Genomic DNA, 18,613 nt, shown 5'->3' on the forward strand with positions numbered 1-18,613 from the left:
GCTTCATCAAAGCCATTAGAGTGATAGATTTCAATACTATAACGTTTTATTTGTCTTCCACTAGCACTTCCAATTCCATCACTTTCAGACCTCATTTTACACTTTGCGAAAACCATCAGAGCTACGCAAAGTGCAAATAAACCCTCTTTAAAATGTCTATTTACAGAACTTTTAAAGCTGTTGGCAACAACTCAGAAATTTGTTGGACTAGTTTAACACCAAATTAAGCGCCTACTCATTGCGGTGTTAGTAAATCAGACCCTTGTTTTTGCCTGAATTAGAAATTATATTAAATGCGCAGTTGTTACAATTGCATTATTGGAAGACAAATTGAAAAGGATAAATATTTTATGGAAAAGTATTTTATATTTACATATATTAAATTAAAATATTGCTTAACACTACAATTAGTGTGAAGTAATGAATTTGAATATATTTTTTACTCTATTGATAGTGCTTAACTGTATCCTTTAAGAAGTATTTCACATTGCCGTTTTTATTTTTTACCCCATACCTGAATGAACCGCCACTTCTGTTCATTTTAAAAATCAAACGTGGGCCTCGACTACAGAAGCTTACACCCCGTAAAGATACCCATTATTTTATTACTTCTTTTATTCTATTTTTTTGTCGCAATAAATGTCTGAAGCGCTTGCTGTACTTGGCTCCGTATTGAGTGAAATCTAGTTATGGGGCTGTAAATTTGGAAAAAAAACAAAAACATTCCTGTTATGCAGTTCTTGGCTTCATCAAAGTCATTAGAATGATAGATTTCTATAGTGTAACGTTTTGTTTGTCTTCCACTAACACTTCCAATTCCATCACTTCAGACGTCATTTTACACTTTGCGAAAACCATCAGAGCTACCCAAGGTGCAAATAAACCCTCTTTAAAATGTCTATTTACAGAACTTTTAAAGCTGTTGCCAACAACTCAGAAATTTGTTGGACTAGTTTAACACCAAATTAAGCGCCTAATCATTGCGGTGTTAGTAAATCTTTCGCCTGATTTTGTTTTTTTTTGTTTTTTTGGCTGAATTAGCATGGGAGCCACAACCAGTCCTCAGTATTTTAAATCGAGCTCGTAATATGCACGAGAATCACGATAGTCTGTGACTCGCTCACTCAAGGGTGAAAATAATCTTCATCTTTCACACAGCAATAGTCAATGCTACGTAACCTACTGTTGCGTCTTCCCGTGTGTTGCGTTACGTCAGATCGCGTGGGAGGCCTCCCCCGAGCAAAAGTTGCAGTGCCTACTCAAGGGGAAAGACAACAAGGTGGGGATTTAACTTTTCTTTTTTTCCCTAGTTATGTATTTCTTTGATTAATTTTTTTTTCCCCCCTCCTCTTCCTTTTCCCACCAGACGGAGTGTTTTAATCACATCCGCTTCCTGCAGAGGTTCAACTCCACGCACCTCTACATGTGCGGGACTCACGCCTTCCGTCCTCTCTGTGCATACGTAGTACGTAGATATTACATTTACATACATACGTGCTTTACATATCTAGACTTTGGAGCCTTTGCTCTGCTTTTAGCGCTATTTCGAGTTCGAATTTCATTCACGATTGAACTTCGTCTACGCCGCCATTTGAGAGATGTGGAAAGAAATGGAATAAAAATTTCTGTGATGACCCGGCGTGTGGATAAATGAGAGCCGCGGTCACTTTTGTACCGTAGCTGTTTACTTAAAGTAACAGTCAAATACACAAATACAGAATGAGAACACTCACAAGGAGCTGCTGTAGACCACTGCTCACACATACATGCTCACACTGAAGTATAACCGGTGTTGACGGTCTGAGCGCTCCCGGTGCTGAAAAGTCTCCTTGTGATTAACATGCGCATTAATATACGCTCATGCGCGTATATTTTTGTAAACTTCCGGCCAGTCTGAAACATCCCCATCCATGCTCCAACTTGTCGCCGAGTGTTCATGTTCGCCATGGATGTCTCAGAAAGACGAACACAGCGAACGTACATATGTGTATATCTTTTTTATGAACTTTTGTTTAAAGGCTAGGGTTAGGTTATAACATATGTTAGCTACTTCTATTTAGAAGAAGGGGAACTATGAGACCGGGGGATTTCCCTGTAACGGTCTGCTATGTACCCAAAGTTCCCCTGTTAGCAACGCTTGCACATTAATAACAAGGAGACTTTTCAGCACGGGGGAGCGCTCAGACCGTCACACCGCCCCCACCTGACTCCAGATCCTGTCACTCGCTGAGTCTCAAATGTAGTCTTCAAACAAAAATTACTTAGTGCAGTACTTTGACTTCACAAAACCAGATTATTTCTTCGCGTTATTTTTAGTTTTTATTTCATAAAATGCTATCGCGATTGGCCGGCGACCAGTTCAGGGTCTACCCCGCCTCCTGCCCGTTGACAGCTGGGATAGGCTCCAGCACTCCCCGCGTCCCTCGTGAGGATAAGCGGCGAAGAAAATGGATGGATGGTTAACTATGTTTCAAAGTGCAATACCTAACAAAAGTCTTTTTCCTTTTTGGATTTAAACCTAGACGACGGAAATAGAAACTGCGCACGGAGGCGTAAGGGTTCGAACCCTGAACTTCACAGCAATCAAGCAGACGTGCCCTGCTGTAACTGTTTTTCGATTACCATTTGACTAATTTCATTTGTTTGAGTTCTGTGAAGTTCCAACCTTGAGGTCCACCAGCGTACATTGGCGCTTTTCTGCGCTGCGTTCCAGCCTCAAGCCCAACAAGGTCACATACGCAGGTGTCTGGTTGTCATGGCAACACTTTGCTTAGGGAAAAAATCAATGCGTGAGTTAGAGAACACACAATTTTAATAATCCATCCAATTTTCTGCAGCATGTTTTCGGATTTGGGTATCACAGCTGACTTTTGGGCAGAGACTTTTTTTTTAATTATTATTATTATTTAACTTGTACGGCAGTCAAAAATGATCTCTAAAAACATTTCCTGTAGAATTGTTTTTTTTTTTTTGTAATGACGGTGACAGTTTAAATTAAATCATGTTATATTATAACTTTTAGGGAAATACAGTAGTCTTGGAATTGTGTTGCGAGATAAGTTGTGTTTCTCACTTTTTTTTTTTTTTTTTTTTTTTAAAGAATGCTGAGAAATTTGCGATGTCTCCACCTGAAGAAGGCAGAGACAAATGCCCCTACGGCCCGACAACGGGATTCACCGGCCTCATCGTCGGTAAGACACGTCGAAAGACGCCAGCGCCCTCCAAAAAGAATCCCAAAACCCGAGAGGAATCGGTTTCTCTCCCAGACCAGGAGCTGTTTACCGCTTCCCAGTATGAATTTCGAAGCTTCCCAGATATCCGTCGGAACTCCCCCACACTGAAGACGGAGGACGCTCCCACGCGATGGCTGAATGGTGAGAAGACACGTTAAAATTATTATTATTTTTAATTTCTTCTGTAATCCAACACTGAGCATTTTCATTTTTTAAGAGACATGTACTAATTATTGCATTAATTTAGCTGTTTTTCTGAAAATTTGTTAATGAAAAGAAATGTGATTTGTCTCATTAAATATTTGTTTTTTATTTATTATACAAAATATCGTTCTACACAATTCCACACAAGTATTTATCAATTAAACTTTTTTATTGATTAGTTAAATTCTGAATGTGATTTTCATTCAATTAAACAATTTTACTAATTTATATAAACATCTTTTTTATACAAACAATGTGTTTTAATTGTTCTTAATTAATTAGTGAATTCGAATTTGATTAATTTTAAGTAATAAAATATATAAATAAATTGAAAAAAATTCTCTTTATAGAAGAATTATTTTCCTTGCACATGAACATTTTTAATTCTGTTCAATGGTGAATAGTTACAATTGCATTATTGAAAAAATTGATATATACATAATTTATTGTATGAAATTATTTCTTAACACTACAATTAGTCCAAAATAATGAAATTGTTTTTTTTTTTTTACTTTATTGATAGTGTTTGTATTTTTTCTGAAGTATTTCAGATTGCCCTTTTTATTTTTTACCTCATACCTTCTGTCCATTTTAAAAATCAAATGTGGGCCTCGAGTACAGAAGCTTACAGCTCTTGACATTATTTTTATACCTGTTTTATTTTATTTTCTGTCACAACAAATGTCTGAAACGCTTGCTGTACTTGGCTGCGTATTGTTGAATAATTTCCAAGCCTCCTGAGAGAAATCTAGTTATGGGGCTGCGCATCTTCGTGCTTGTTTTCTAACAAACGGCATCAGAAAAAACAGCGTCTCGTGTTTGTGTCAATGACTTGGCTGAGCTCATGCATAAATATGAGCTCTGGATAAAATTGGGTCTCGTTCTCGACGGGGAATAAGAACGATTGTTTCCAGTAATGGGAAGCAGTTCAAATAATTTCTTACTGTACTTGTGTATTTCAGCTTAGTTTTTTGAAGACTTTGAATGTATACATCTGAAAAATATCTGCACTTCCTCCACAATGTTTTTTAAAATAGCCTTTTTGTAATTCATCATATAATGCCAGCAAAGCAATGGGAACACACTTACAATAGTACTGTACAATGCTCCACGTGATAAGTATACAATTTAAATTAATTGACAGCAAAAAAGAAATAAACATTTCAGTCTCTCCTTTTCCTCTCCTCCAGATGCCAACTTTGTGAGCTCCGCGCTGGTGAGGGAGAGCTTGAGCGGGAGCGTCGCGGGCGACGACGACAAGATCTACTTCTTCTTCACCGAAGGTGGCGCCTCCGGAACCCACGGCAGGGTGCCGCGAGTGGCTCGCGTTTGCAAGGTGAGCAACGGCTCGGCTGATGACAGCCTGATCGGAGGCGTTTGTCATTAATATAATATAATATAATATTTCACTTTTAACCAAAAAGGATTCTTGGGTTTTCTCTGGGCGCTCCAGTTTCCTCCCACATCCCAAAAACGTGTAACATTAATTGGACAGTAAATTGCCCGTAGGTGCGATTGTGAATGCGGTTGTTTGTCTCGATGTGCCCTGCGATTGGCTGCCGACCAGTTCAGGGTGTACCCCGCCTCCTGTCCGTTGACAGGTGGGAGAGGCTCCAGCAGTCCCGCGACCCTCGTGAGGATAAGCAGCCAAGAAAATGATGAATGGATGGGTGGATTCTTCTGTTGTTGCAACTTTGTAGGACAAATTTCTTTGTAAATATCTCGTGTTTCTACGTGGGCACTTGCGGCTTTTACACGGCTGCGGCGTATGTACTGTATGTACCAAATTGTTATTTTCTTTACAAATTTACTGGTTGAGGCTTAAAACGAAGTGCGCTATGGAGGGCAGGAATTACGGTACTATATTAACCTTTGTTTATCTGCCTTGTGGCAAAAAAGCTAATTTATAGCCGCTTTTCTTGGAGAATGATCAAATTTTGGGGCAGGGAGACGAGATTCAGGCGGATGATAGGGGATGGTGCCGTCCTGTCTTTTTGAGATATTTTCAGTTTGACATAAATGGCTTCTTTCACACCTACGGCAAACCAGTATTCCCCCCGATCCCAAATTCAGATATAATCTTCCTAAATAGGATGTCCCTTCTTTTTGAAATGCAAATAAAATGTTGAGTCACCACCAGAGGAAAGTGCTGTCCTCTGTTGTGCCATTTTGCTTGTGTAGCCGTTGCTCAGTCTCACCAATGTAGAGGCCGTTGTACTCATCAATAAAAAAAGTCTAGTTTCTCTTTTGGTTGGCAGTGTTAGCCGTAGGGGTTCATAACCTTTTATTCTTGTTTTTTTTCTCTTGTCATCTGCTGCTCTCTTTCCAGGGTTCCTCCCACGTGACAATTTGAACCAAACGTCTGTTTGTTTGCTTGTTTTTTCCTGTCATATCTGACCCCCTGTTTCCACCTGTTCCGCCTCAGGGTGACCGAGGAGGCCACCTCACTCTCCAGAAGCGCTGGACATCATTCCTCAAGGCTCGGCTCGTGTGCTCCTTGCCCGAGTACGACTTCCACTTCAACGCGCTGCGCAGCGTCTTCGTCATGCCCGGAGAGACGCCGCGGGACACGCTGTTCTACGCCATCTTCGGCCTGGGCTGGTGAGTAGAGGGGGGGGGGGGGGACCCCGGCGCAAGTCGGAGATCGATACGTTGGGACAGTCGGAATGAGATGAAAGGAAGGATGAGACAGTGAAGACGGAAGGTTGGGAAGGGAAAATCTGCCCGAGAGCAGATTAAAAATGCAGATTTGAATCTGTTTCAAAGTTAAGACTGTCTGGAGATGTTTTTTCAGTGCGGTTCTACCCTCCTCGAATTTGGAGCCCTCCAGCAAATCACAAGAAGTCGGAGCTAATTAATGCCAGAATTAAACCGTAAATGTGCTGCTTGCCCGTTATATATCGTTTGCGCCCTCATTATAATGTAGTTTTGGGGTTTTTTTTGTGATTGTTTTCATAGGATTTGACTTATGATTTCGAATTCATCCCATAACCATACTCAAATCCTTAAACACTTGTATCTTAAATCATCTTTCCCAAATGAAATTAATGCAAATGCCATTAATCCTGTCCAGCGCCCAAAAAGACATCGACAATAAATGTTAGTAACATGTTAACAGAGGAAAAATAGCAAACTACAGTATTGAACTTCATAAAAACGTACAGCAATAATATCATCGAATTGAATGTAAAGTATTAAACGGTTTGTGCATCATAATATTTCAATGGGTATTGTGCTTCTCCTTCTGGTATGTGTGGTCCTTGCCCACCAGGGGGCAGTGTAACATACACAGCCATTTCATGTTAGTTTTTCGCAGAGGATAAAGAATATCTACCTGTATTATTGTATGATTTTTCGACATTTCTTGCGACCATTTGTCTTTGAACGAAAGGTGTTTCCAAGGTGATAATTAGCACAACATCAACGCTATTTTGCTTATTTGCTTAATTTTGCTTTGCTGGTGTGTGATTATGTGCTAAAGGAGAGCCAAGGTCACCGATGCAATTTTCAAAATAGGGTCTTGCATATTGTTTTTGTCAAATTATTAAATGCCATAAATGTAACCTTTGAGAGTGTACCAACCCCGTTTTATTAATCTGCTTTTGCACATTCTCGAGTATTGCTTCTCACCTCTGGCTGCATTTTTTTTTCCACTTGTCTTTTCCTCCTACTCTAATCTGCTCCTCACATCTCTGCCAGAACTCCTCTTGCGCCTTCTCTCCTCTTCCCATTTATCTTGTTTTTTTCATCTTTTAAACTAGGTGCGCCGCTGATCTACTGTACTTCGTCTGCGGTCGCCATGGCAACGCCGGTTTATCGCCGTTGCGGCTCGCTGTATTCTCTGCTCTCGCTCACTCTGTGTGTGTTTGTGCATGCGTGTGTGTGGTTTTTTTTTTTTTTTTAAAGGAAAAACACAAAGGCATCTGCGTTGTGTCGCTTCTCGCTGTCTGAAGTCCAAGAGGCCTTCCAAGGGCCTTACATGGAGACCCAGGACTCTGGCTCCAACTGGAATGAGTACAGTGGAAAAATTCCTGACCCGCGACCTGGAACGGTAAACAGTCACACATACGGTACACATGTACGTGTTCCGTGGCACCTTGACTTAAGTAGACCAACTTACCAGTTTTTCGACTTATGAGCCGTCGTTTGATTGATTCCCCCCCCCCCCCCACTTTAAGTTCTAAGCCAAAATTTTGGGTACGAATATTTCATAAAGAGCTGCTGTAGACCACACCTCACATCCAAGCACTCACTAGCAGACTAACTTTCACGTTCGGTAAAGGGTTTCTCCGAATGAAACGCGGACGCGTGGCAGCTATTGAGTCGTTTTGTGGCTCTGGGGGACTCGATTGAAGCTCTCCAGGAAAGCTTGGAGGGGTGGGGGCACACAAACTGTCACTTACCGTAATTTCCAGCCCATAGAGCGCACCTCCTTATAAGCCTCACCCAGTACGTTTGTGAAGGAAATACCATTTGGTACATACGTAGGCCACAGCCGTGTAAAAGCCGCAAGTGCCCACATTGAAACCCACATTGAAACACGAGATATTTACAAAGAAAGACGGTACACAGAAGGAGTTTTCATACCTTAGTTTAGCTTAACATAGCAACAACACGGGAGGACAAACAGGGCTATTTAAAAAAAAAAAAAAAACAAAAAAAAACCACTGGTAAAAATCACTGAGACACAGCAGCAAGACGCTAGCGTGGCGCTAATGCTAGCGCGGCACAAACAGGGTTAGTAAAAAAAATAAAAGAAAAACATACCGGTAAAAATCACTGACACACACCAACACGCTAGCACAGTGCTAATGGTAGACCAGCGCTAACAGGGCCGGTTAAAAAAAAAAACATACGAGTAAAAGTCACTTCCTCGCCACATTGATTCCACCGTCTCAGCCTTACCTTTTTCCCTAGAGAGCCACCTTGCGGCCGTTAGAAAAACTGCAAAAATTAGCCGCATAAGCCGCAGGGTTGAAAGTGTGTGAAAAAAGTCGCGGTTTATAGGCCGGAAATTACGGTATTACATTTTTGCTAATCTTACTTTTCTGTCAGCGACTAATATACTAATCCATCTCTTGTACCAAATTATGCAGAAGAGCTTTTTATTCATATACGCAGTGGAGAACTGATTTGATTTCACCGGAAGTTCACTCTCTCACACTCACTCACGCACACTCAAATCCCTCTGCAAGTTTTGATATACCCGATTGCTGGGGTGTCAAACTCATTTCTTTACCGGGCTACGTCCGGGTTTCACTCAGAGGCCCCTTTTGACTGTGAAACTATTAAAATGTTTAATCGTCTCATCATGTTTACATAATCAATTTATGAACCAGAATCCGAATCAGAAATCGAGGGTCACATGTTTATCAACTATTCACGTTTGGTAACACAAAAATGCTTGTAATATCTAAACTTCATCATTTAGAATGTATGACATTTTTGAAATTTTGGTACAGATTTTTACAAGAATCATGGAAACGGAAACTCTTGATTTGGATTCGCGGGCCACATAAAATCCTGTTGGCGGGCCGGATCTGGCCCCCGGGCCTTGAGTTTGACACCTGTGCCCTATTATGTACTGTCAGGTTTAGCTGCGTACGCCCAGTTTTAATACACCCAAATGAATAATCCACCCCTTCCATGACTAGCCAAACTATTTAAGATCGACACACGCTTCAACGTTACACCGAAGTTGGTGCACTCCAATATTTCACCTAAAAGAAAAACACCGATTGCCCAGTGTCGGGTACGTTAGCCTCGTTAGCCAAAATGAAGCTTCTGCTTGCTTCTCACTGGGGATGAAATGTCTGTGATCCTCAGCAGAGATCCAAAAAGGAGGCAGATTAGAAGATGCAGGCCGGTAACGAGGCCGAATGTCTGTAAAAGGAGGAAGAACGGACTCCAAACCCCCAACCGGCTTATTCCGCAAAATCCTCTCCCCTGCAATTAACTGCGGCGGACAGCTTTGGTGGCAACTTTTTTTTTTTTTTTTTTTACCGCCGAGACAGCCCGGGTCGACGTTATCCGCCGCGCTGTCACTTCAACGCTTAATTTTCAACTTTGCTATTAAACGGCAAAGTGGCAGACATTCAAGGGAGGCGGGAAAGCCGCTTAGATGACTCGGCCGCACTCATTTGAGAAAAGGGACACTTGGAAGTTCAATCGGGCGTTTCGAGCTTACGGGCTAAACGGAGTCGACGTTTCTTTGCATGCTTGAATGCTCGCTAAGCCTCATTTGAACCTGAATCATCTTTATTTGCCACATTTGGAGGGGAAGCACAAGGAATTTGGAACTAGTAGTTGAGTCACACTTCTGACACAAAGTGTGTGTTTCTTTCGGCTTGTCCCTTTCGGGGTCGCCACAGCGTGTCATCTCAGATGAACGCATGTATACGTTTGGCACAATTTTTACGCCGGATGCCCTTCCTGACGCAACCCTTCTCAGGGAGTGGAGGCCCCAGTGGGATATGAACCCACAACCCCTGGTTTTCCCAACCAGTGCTCTAACCACTGAGCTATCTGACACAAAGTACCGTCTCATAAAATACAAATTGTGCTGTAATAAATGTTGGAAAGAAATCTGGAAAGCTTAAATGCAAATGTATTGCTTCAATTAAATACAACAGTTACAAAAAACATACAAATACAATACAAAAAAAAAAGTCACATTCAGCATTCACAAGTTTGCTTGTTATTTCCATGTGCAGCACGGTACATCTGCTGGAAAGTGTTGGCCTCACAGTTTTGAGGTCCTGGGTTCAATCCCAGACCCGTCTGTGTGGAGTTTGCATGTTCTCCCCCGTTTCTGCGTGGGTTTTCTCCGGGTGGGCACTGCGGTTTCCTCCCACATCCCAAAAACACGCAACATTAATTGGACACTCTAAATTGCCCGTAGGTGTGATTGTGAGTGCAACTGTTTGTCTCGATGTGCCCTGCGATTGGCTGGCAACCAGTTCAGGGTATACCCCGCCTCCTGTTCCAGCACGCCCTGTGACCCTTGTGAGGATAAGCGGCTAAAAATATTGGATGGATGGATGGATATTTCCATGCCCATTCTATGTTATTGGATGATGATAACCGTTTATGCGGTGATGCGGCTAATTTGTGCATTTTTCCCTAACGGCCGCAAAAGGTAAGAGTGAGACTGGTGGAATATATGTGCAGAGGAAGTGACTTTTACCAGTCCGGCGCTGTTAGTGCTGCGCTAGCGTGTTAGCCCCGTGTCTCAGTGATTTTTACCGGTATGTTTTTTTATTTTTTTACCGACCCTGTTACCACGGCACTAGTGTTAGCGCAGAGGCGCTAGCGGTAGCGTCAGCGCGGTGTCGCTAGCATTAAATCTCTGTGTACCGTTTTTCTTTGTAAATATCTCGTGTTTCAACGTGGGTTCCAACGTGGGCGGTTGCGGCTTTTACACTGCTGCGGTGTATGTATGTACCAAATGATATTTCCTTTCGAAATGTACTGTGCGAGGCTTAAAACCGGGCGCCACTTGTAGGCCGGGAATTACGGTACAATTTCGGTAATTTGCACTATTGGTGCTGGGACTTGGTCCCTATCTGCTGCAAAACTCTCCCTTACGTGATTTTTCTTGAGCAGAAAAAAGTAACACACAGAGTAACACACTAAAACCAGTCATACAAACAGAAATTTTCCATTTCCGTACTTTGGCCGCCTCTCTGTTAACCGACTGCTTTGTTTGCCTCGTTTTTTTTTTTGTTTTTTTGCCCCCACAGTGCATCACAGATGCCACTCGGGCCAGGGGCATCAATTTGTCCACTTCCCTGCCCGATGACGTGCTCAACTTTGTCCGAAGACACCCGCTGATGTCGCAGCAGGTCCAGGCTTTAGACCGCCGCCCCCTGCTGTTCAAGAGGACCACGGACTACACGCACGTGGCTGTGACTGTGGTCCAAGGCTTGGATGGCCAAGCATACCATGTCTTATTCATGGGAACAGGTGGGCTTTTCGTTTTCAGACTGTTCCCGTAATGCTGGACTCATTTACAGTGAACTCTTATTGGTTTACCAAATGGCAAAATTTTACTAATTATGATGAAATTCTGATTTTAAAAGCCCCATAACAAATATAGCTCTCTGGTGATAATCAACACAACTGACCAAGCAAATACTGGTACATGCTTTAAATGCATTCATACTTATTAAAACATTAAAAAACACGAAACAAACAAAAAATACCACCATAATTTCCCTGACTTTTTTCACACGCTTCCAACCCTGCTGTTTATGCGGTGATGCGGCTAATTTGTGCGGCCGCAACGGGGCACTCGAGCGGAAAAGGTAAGAATGAGACGGGTGAAATATATGTGCCGAGGAAGTGACTTTTACCGGCCCTGTTAGCGCTGCGCTGTCGTTAGCACTGTGCTAGTGCGTTGCTGCTGTGTTACTGGCGTGTCTCAGTGATATTTATCGGTAAGTTTTATTTTAACCGTCTGTGTTAGCGCTAGCTTTAGCACGTTGCTAGCGTTAGCACTAGGGTTGGCGGTAGCTTTAGCGCGTCGCTAGCGTTAGCGCCGCGCTAGTGTTTAAACTTTTTCTGTGTACCGTCTTTGTAATTATCTCGTGTTTTTACACAGCTGCGACGTGCATATGCACCAAATGATATTTCCTTTACAAATGTACTCGTGAGGCTCGTAAACAGGCGCCCTCTGTTGGCCGGGAATTACGGTTTATGTATCGTAGTGGTTGCAGTGTACGTGCACGAGCCTTCCAGAGGTCGGTGATTTGTGTGTGCACGTGTAAGTGTGAGCTGTGGCCAACAGCAGCTTCAACATTTTTAGTGTTTTACTATCCTCCCGGCTAAAACGTGTATCCCTGAATACGACCCTCAATAACATAAGCATTTTTTTTGTTTATTTTCTGATTGGTTGGTCTGAGCAAAACTTGTTGACGCTAAGTTTGATCAGCAAAGCACGTGTTTATGACATTATGACATGATCGACATGACCAGCTTCCGTGGCTATTCTGATAAATAGTGTGTTTTTTTTTTTTTTTTTCCCGCTCAGATGAAGGCTGGCTCCACAAGGCCGTCCACGTGGAGGGTCAGTTGCACATCATCGAGGAGCGACAACTGTTTGAGCAACCGCAACCAGTGGAAAACGTGCTTATTTCCGTCAAACAGGTTGTTTGTTTGACCTTCGCACAAAACGCACATGTGCGCTTGTCACAGTGTTCACTGTTTGTCTGTTGTGGAACAGAGGAGCGTATACGCGGGCGCCCCGTCGGGCGTGGTGCAGCTGCCCCTGTCCAGCTGCCGCAGGTACGCTTCCTGCTACGACTGCATCTTGGCCCGGGACCCTCACTGCGCCTGGAGCGGAGACGCGTGTGTGGACGTCTGGGCGTACGCGGACAAGTGCGTGTCCTTGCAGAGTTTGTTTGTTTGTGTGAGCACGTGTCAGCGTATTTTTAGTGGAGAATTTCACAACACAGCACTTGCCGAGGCAGATCCGATAAGCAAACAATGCAAATGGCAAACCAGTGGCCATATTGAGAGACGTGCGGGTGTGTGTTATGAGCCGAGGCGATCAAAGAGGAGCCGGTCGCCTTTTTGACGCACGTCAAACAACACCGTGCCCCCGTCACAGAGTCCTTTCCGAGAAGTATTTCGTAATACATCTGTTGGCCGAAAAAACTTTGAGCAAACACAACGTGCACCTGTGCACTCTCGGCCCACGTTTTCGACAAGTGGTGCATTTTCGGTCACCGCAGTACGCTTTGAGATGGTAAGCCACCTCCCAGTTGTACCGTAACTTAAAAAGTTGGGATTTTTTACTCCCTTTTCCATGTCGCTGTTCTGTATCAATCCACTTCCAGACCCAGAGATGAGAATTTTCCGCCGATTCGCGGAATTCTGAGTTTTTGAGTTGAGTTTTGAGCTGAAAATGTCATTTTTGTGAAACGTGTAAATCAGTTGAGAAAGTTGGAGGGGGGGGGGGTTACGGCTTGACGTTGGGCGAGGCTGTGATCAAGACCGGCGTGACGGTCTGAGCGCCCCCCCCCGTGCTGTAAAGTCCCCTTGGGATTAATGTGCATGCGTGTAGAATTTTTGGAATTTTCTACTTTTTCTACTTCCGTGCCAGTCTGAAACTTCCCCATTCGTGCTTCTTCCGTGTGTTAATTTTTGAAAGCTCTTCAATGCTTGAAGGCGCTTTCCAGTTGATAAATGACAAACACTCCGTTCGCATTTGTTTCCGTGTTCTTTCGTTCGCTTTGTGAGGCGTCCATAGCGAAATGCACGCGGAGCGAAAATGAACACGTGGACGAAGCATGGATGGGGAAGTTTCAGACTGGCACGGAAGTGGAAAAAGTAGAAAAATTCCAAAAATTCTAATCAAAATCTATTGGCAACGCTCGTCGTGATATTAGTCACAGCCGTGATAGCGGAAAACGGCATTGCTATCGTTTTGCATTAAATTTGGCGTTTATAATAACGACAACATTCCGATTTCCGGCAGCATTTTGGCGGTATTTTCACGCTGATGTTAACATTTCACAGAGAAGCATTCTGTTATTATGTATGTCTTAAAGACATATGTACGCATATGTTATCAAGCGGTCTGCACGTTTATCAGTATGGCAAAAATCTTTGAGCAAAAAGATGAATATCGTGCTGGGGAAATTGATAAAAACTACGAGGAAACAAACTGTTTCAGATGGGCGTGGCTTGAAAAAAGTGGAACAAAAACAATATCTAACCGAACACATACAAAAAGTGGACGTTCTTTGCAAAGTGCTGCGCGCTCTGTGTTCCGATATCAATTTTGGTAGCCGAGGAGCAAAAAATATCCATCTTATCTTTTCCAAACCAAGAAACACAAAGGTAAGTTGGACGTACATTTCTCAATATTATATAATCGACAACTATTAATATGATTAGGCCTACCTGTTGCACTGGCCCTGTAGATCACGCATTTTATCGATCACTTTCATATTTCATGATCTCTCTCTGTCATATTTTTTATATATATATATATAAACAAATTACTTGTGTACTTATTTCTGAAGTATAACTTGTAAGTGCAGTAACCTATTTGATATAAATTTCATTTTTATGTCTGAAGTTTGGCAAAATTATTTTGGTTGCTTGGACTCATATTTTGAGTTTTCAAAATGTTATGATTGCCCTGTATTCACACTGTTAGAAGTAACCAGAGGTGACCATTTATTTTCAGGAAAAAAAATGGCCAAAGCCGGACATTTTCAGTGTTTTTCCAAATTGGTCACTGATGTCAGGAGGAGATTGTACGAAATATGGTCGATAGCAATGACATTCAGAACCAAAACGGACCCTATTGCATTATTCGCACCGACGCTACGCATCTAGCATGCACACCATCTTGAACCCATGTTACATAAACAACTGTATTCACCATTTAAATTATTCAATGCAAACACCTTCACACGAGGTTTATGAATTTTCAATGGCGTCCGGAACGTGGCCCCCATAATAAACGAGTGTTCTGTACCTCAAATGCATCATGTCCGCGTTAGCCCGAGTAGCGTAAAATAACATGTTCCTGCTTTTCAGTCATTTTTTTGTTGTTTTCCTCGGCTCTCCTTCGCAGATCTACGTTAATCCAGGACATCCAGCGAGGCCGCAGGGGGTGTGACAACACTCGAGGCGGTGAGTGGAATTTTCCAAAAGTTTGCTCTCTACGAAAAGCGCTCATGAAAGTGAAATTACAAAAGAGTCAGACAAAAAAAAAAAAAAAGATGCAGAGTTGGGCGTGGAGAGCCCTTTTGAAAAGTTGATTATGCACGCGCTCCTCTCCTCTGTTCTTTTAATCCCATTCTGAGGCGAGATCTGCTTGATATTCATGGCAGGCGAACGCTGCCTTCCTCCTCGCGGTTTCAATCTGATCAAATGTGACAGCTCCTTGTTTGGGGCCGTGCAAGGTGATAAGATGGCTGAAAGCAATGCAAGTTTTAAAACTTTGGACAGCCTTTGATATACGCAAGGAACCGTTTTATGAAATATGAGACTGAGGTCAAGGATATACAGTGATGGCGCTGTTCTCGACCACAATCCGTTCCAGAAAACGGTTCGAGAAGTGATTTGTTCGAAAAACGAATCGATGTTTCCCGTTACAATGAACGGAAAAAGAAATAATGCGTTCCAAGCCTAAAAAAATATGAGGCTTTTTAAAGCATTTTTTAAGCTTTTCCTGATAATAAACTGCATAGTAGAAATACATGTATAGTTTAAATACTTTACATAATAAAATTATTTAAGAAATATATTTATGTTTTTGCTTAATATGTATGCTTTAGTAGTAAAGTACGCTAGGCTGGTAGCGCAATGCCGTATCTGTAGCGACTCGGCCCCCAGCCTTGAAAACTTTCATTTTTATTTACAAAAGTGCAGAATAACTTTAAACAAGCAACTTGCCTTCTTTGGAGCCACGATTGGGGGTTGATACGGTTGTCCTCGGTAAGAAGAAAAACAAAAGTCACTACCGGGACACGTCTGCGTACGGAGGCTGCGTTTTCTCCTTATACATCGAAATCTTGAAATGTTCATTCGAAAACCGATTTGTTCGTGTGCGTATATTTTTGAAAAAAAAGTTATCTGGTACTGCCTCCAGATCGGCTTGTCGTGCCAAAACTCAGACGGAAAGGTACAAACGGGTTTTTTCTCTCTCTTCCAGACGTGGCCACACGCCGTCGCTCGGTGCGAGTCGGCGACGACGTGCTCTTGCAGTGCGAGCTGAGCTCCAATTTGGCCACGCCACTGTGGACGCTGGACGGCCAGGAGCTGCACGGCTACGGCCTCAGTTCGGGATTCCGGACCGGCACCGACGGCTTGCTCGTCATCCGGGCGCGCCGGGACCAGAGCGGCCGTTACACCTGCTACACGCTGGAGAACGGCATCCGGGTCGCCGTGGTTACCTACAACGTCAGCGTCTCTCTCGACCCGCCGCTTCCGCCCACTGAAGACCCTCGACGCCAGTCCATCCCCTCGCCGCCCGCCACCCCCTCCGAGGGGGACCCGTCGTCTCGGATGCCCCACTCGGAGATGCTCTCCGCCAAGAGCATGGAGGCCCTGTACCTGTCCCTCATCACCATCCTGGGCAGCCTGTGCGTGGTTCTCACCGTGGTGCTGTTCTACTTGGGCTTCTGCCTGCGAGTGGGCAACCAAGGGAAGTACTCGCTGCGCACCGCGGCCGCAACGTACCCGGGCGGGAAGAGAAACCCCAAGAAGCGAAATTCCTCCCACTTGGAGCTGAAGACCATTTCCAGTAACGGCCACGGCGTCCACAACGGTGTCTCCATGCGTCCTTACGGCGACATCCACGCCGGAGGCTTCCTCCAGATTGTCCCGGGTGAGGCTTACACCTCCCCGAACACGGACAACGCCACCCCGCCGCCGCCGGCCCCTCCGCTGCCCACCGCGCCGGAGTGCAACTTCGCCAACGGGCTCTCGGCCACCCTGCCCAACGTCCTGCGACGGATGAACGGCAACAGCTACGTGCTGCTCACGCAGAGCGACGGCGAGAGCGCCGCGCCCATCTGCCCGTCCTTCGCCGACGAGCTCAACAGGATCCTGGAGAAGCGCAGACGCACTCAGCTGATGCCCAGGCCGGACGAGAGCTCCGTCTAGGCCGAGGAAAAGAGACTCGCAAGGGGAGAGGAAGCGAAACTGACTTCATTTGTGCCCTGAGGGACACGTGCAGCTTTGGGGAGAGAATTTTCAAAGTTGGAAACTTTCCACGGGAATTGACCAGAAATGTGGGAATAAATGGAAATAAAACAGATAATTATTTCTCAGCTCACTCAGGTTACCTCCCACCTTCGGAAAACGTGCGTTTTAGAGTCTTCGAAGACTACACGGTTTAGATAGAATGGACCTTTCCGACCTGTCAATCATTCGTACAATAACAGCCAATCAGATAGCCGCCCCTGGCTTGACACGCCCCTGCCGCCATGTTGTCCCACAAGCAATGCTGGTTGCCAGTAGCGTGCGCTCGGAAAAGTTAATGTTAAAGAAGAAAATGGTCCTCAGATGTGCTGGGGGAACGTGCAATTCTGATGAAAGATATCCTGCTAGCTTACGAGCGGCCCGCTTGATTCATTGTCCAAAGCCTAAAACGCACTTGACGAAGCGTCTACGACGGATTAAGGCTCGCGGAAGAGCTCGCGTACAACTAAATGTGAACAATATCGACAAACACAAGGCTGTATGTTCGAAGGTAAGTGAGGGAAAAGTATCTTATTAATACTTTATACATTGCAGGAGAACAACTTTCATTTTGTTAGCGTATCAATGACCTGCTGAACAAAGTGTGTCATGTTTTATGCCGAAGAGTCGGGTTAGCGATACGTAAATGCAAGAGAAATGTCTATTTGCCTATTTGTATCACATCAGACTTTTAAGACACTTCCCCTGTTTTACATGCGCAGTACCATTCCACTATTTGGATTTCAATATGAACTTTGTGAGGCGTCAAACTTTTCGCTGTAATTCTGATATTGGGTCCCGCTCAGTCCAAAAATCTGAATTCCGTGTACATATCCTTGCGGGAAATAGTTGAGACCTCTCTGTAGGACTCTCTCGGGCAGGTCTGGAGCTCCGTCGGAAAGGTCCGTTCAAGACGTGGGGCGAGACGGCAAATTAAAAAAAAAAATTTCTAGCCTGGAAGCAAGGTTATATAGGCTCATAAAATATGGTCAGATTGGTTCCTTGTTTTGTAATTTGACCTTCTGCATAACAAATTATCTATCATAACCAACATAATACTGACATCAAAGTGAAACAAATTGTCACAAGGTGTCCAGCCCTCTCGGAACGAGTGGAACAGCCTGCAGACACACAACAAACCTTTTTGCAAAAAAAAAAAACAAAAAACAAAAAAACAACCTCTTCTTACAAAAGACCATAAACAGACCAGAGCTACCTAGCGCAAGCCTACACTGGCAACACGGCGTCATGTGACGTGGAAACAACCGACGACGTAGCAGTGTCATCGCGTCAAAGCTTCCCCGCGATTAAACCCAACGTTCTCCATCTTGAACTCCCGCGGAAATTTACCAGGAACCCGTCGGCAGCCCTACGGTGACTATACCGTAAATAACGGCGTGTGGAGAACTTCCGTATTTGGCCGGGCTCAAACTAATCGGGAACGATCCGAAGTTTGTTTGTATTAACCCTGT

At 43.9% G+C, this 18,613-nt stretch overlaps 1 protein-coding gene across 3 annotated transcripts in view; it reads left to right on the forward strand.

The window, feature by feature from the left end:
• Window positions 1–18,280, forward strand: part of LOC133509967 (semaphorin-4G-like) — a 34,380-nt gene extending 16,100 nt beyond the window's left edge. For all 3 annotated transcript variants that reach the window (XM_061837565.1, XM_061837563.1, XM_061837564.1), the window contains 12 exons: window positions 1,217–1,279; window positions 1,367–1,465; window positions 3,101–3,191; window positions 3,267–3,374; window positions 4,628–4,773; window positions 5,863–6,038; window positions 7,344–7,488; window positions 11,180–11,402; window positions 12,469–12,584; window positions 12,661–12,815; window positions 15,028–15,086; window positions 16,111–18,280. In XM_061837565.1, coding sequence (XP_061693549.1) covers window positions 1,217–1,279; window positions 1,367–1,465; window positions 3,101–3,191; window positions 3,267–3,374; window positions 4,628–4,773; window positions 5,863–6,038; window positions 7,344–7,488; window positions 11,180–11,402; window positions 12,469–12,584; window positions 12,661–12,815; window positions 15,028–15,086; window positions 16,111–17,063 — 2,334 coding nt within the window. In that variant the 3' untranslated portion in view covers window positions 17,064–18,280. The remainder of the gene's footprint in view (window positions 1–1,216; window positions 1,280–1,366; window positions 1,466–3,100; window positions 3,192–3,266; window positions 3,375–4,627; window positions 4,774–5,862; window positions 6,039–7,343; window positions 7,489–11,179; window positions 11,403–12,468; window positions 12,585–12,660; window positions 12,816–15,027; window positions 15,087–16,110) is intronic.
• Window positions 18,281–18,613: the final 333 nt, after the last annotated feature.

Source organism: Syngnathoides biaculeatus, chromosome 12, assembly GCF_019802595.1.
Source record: "Syngnathoides biaculeatus isolate LvHL_M chromosome 12, ASM1980259v1, whole genome shotgun sequence".
In the NCBI taxonomy this organism is placed as follows: Eukaryota; Metazoa; Chordata; class Actinopteri; order Syngnathiformes; family Syngnathidae; genus Syngnathoides; species Syngnathoides biaculeatus.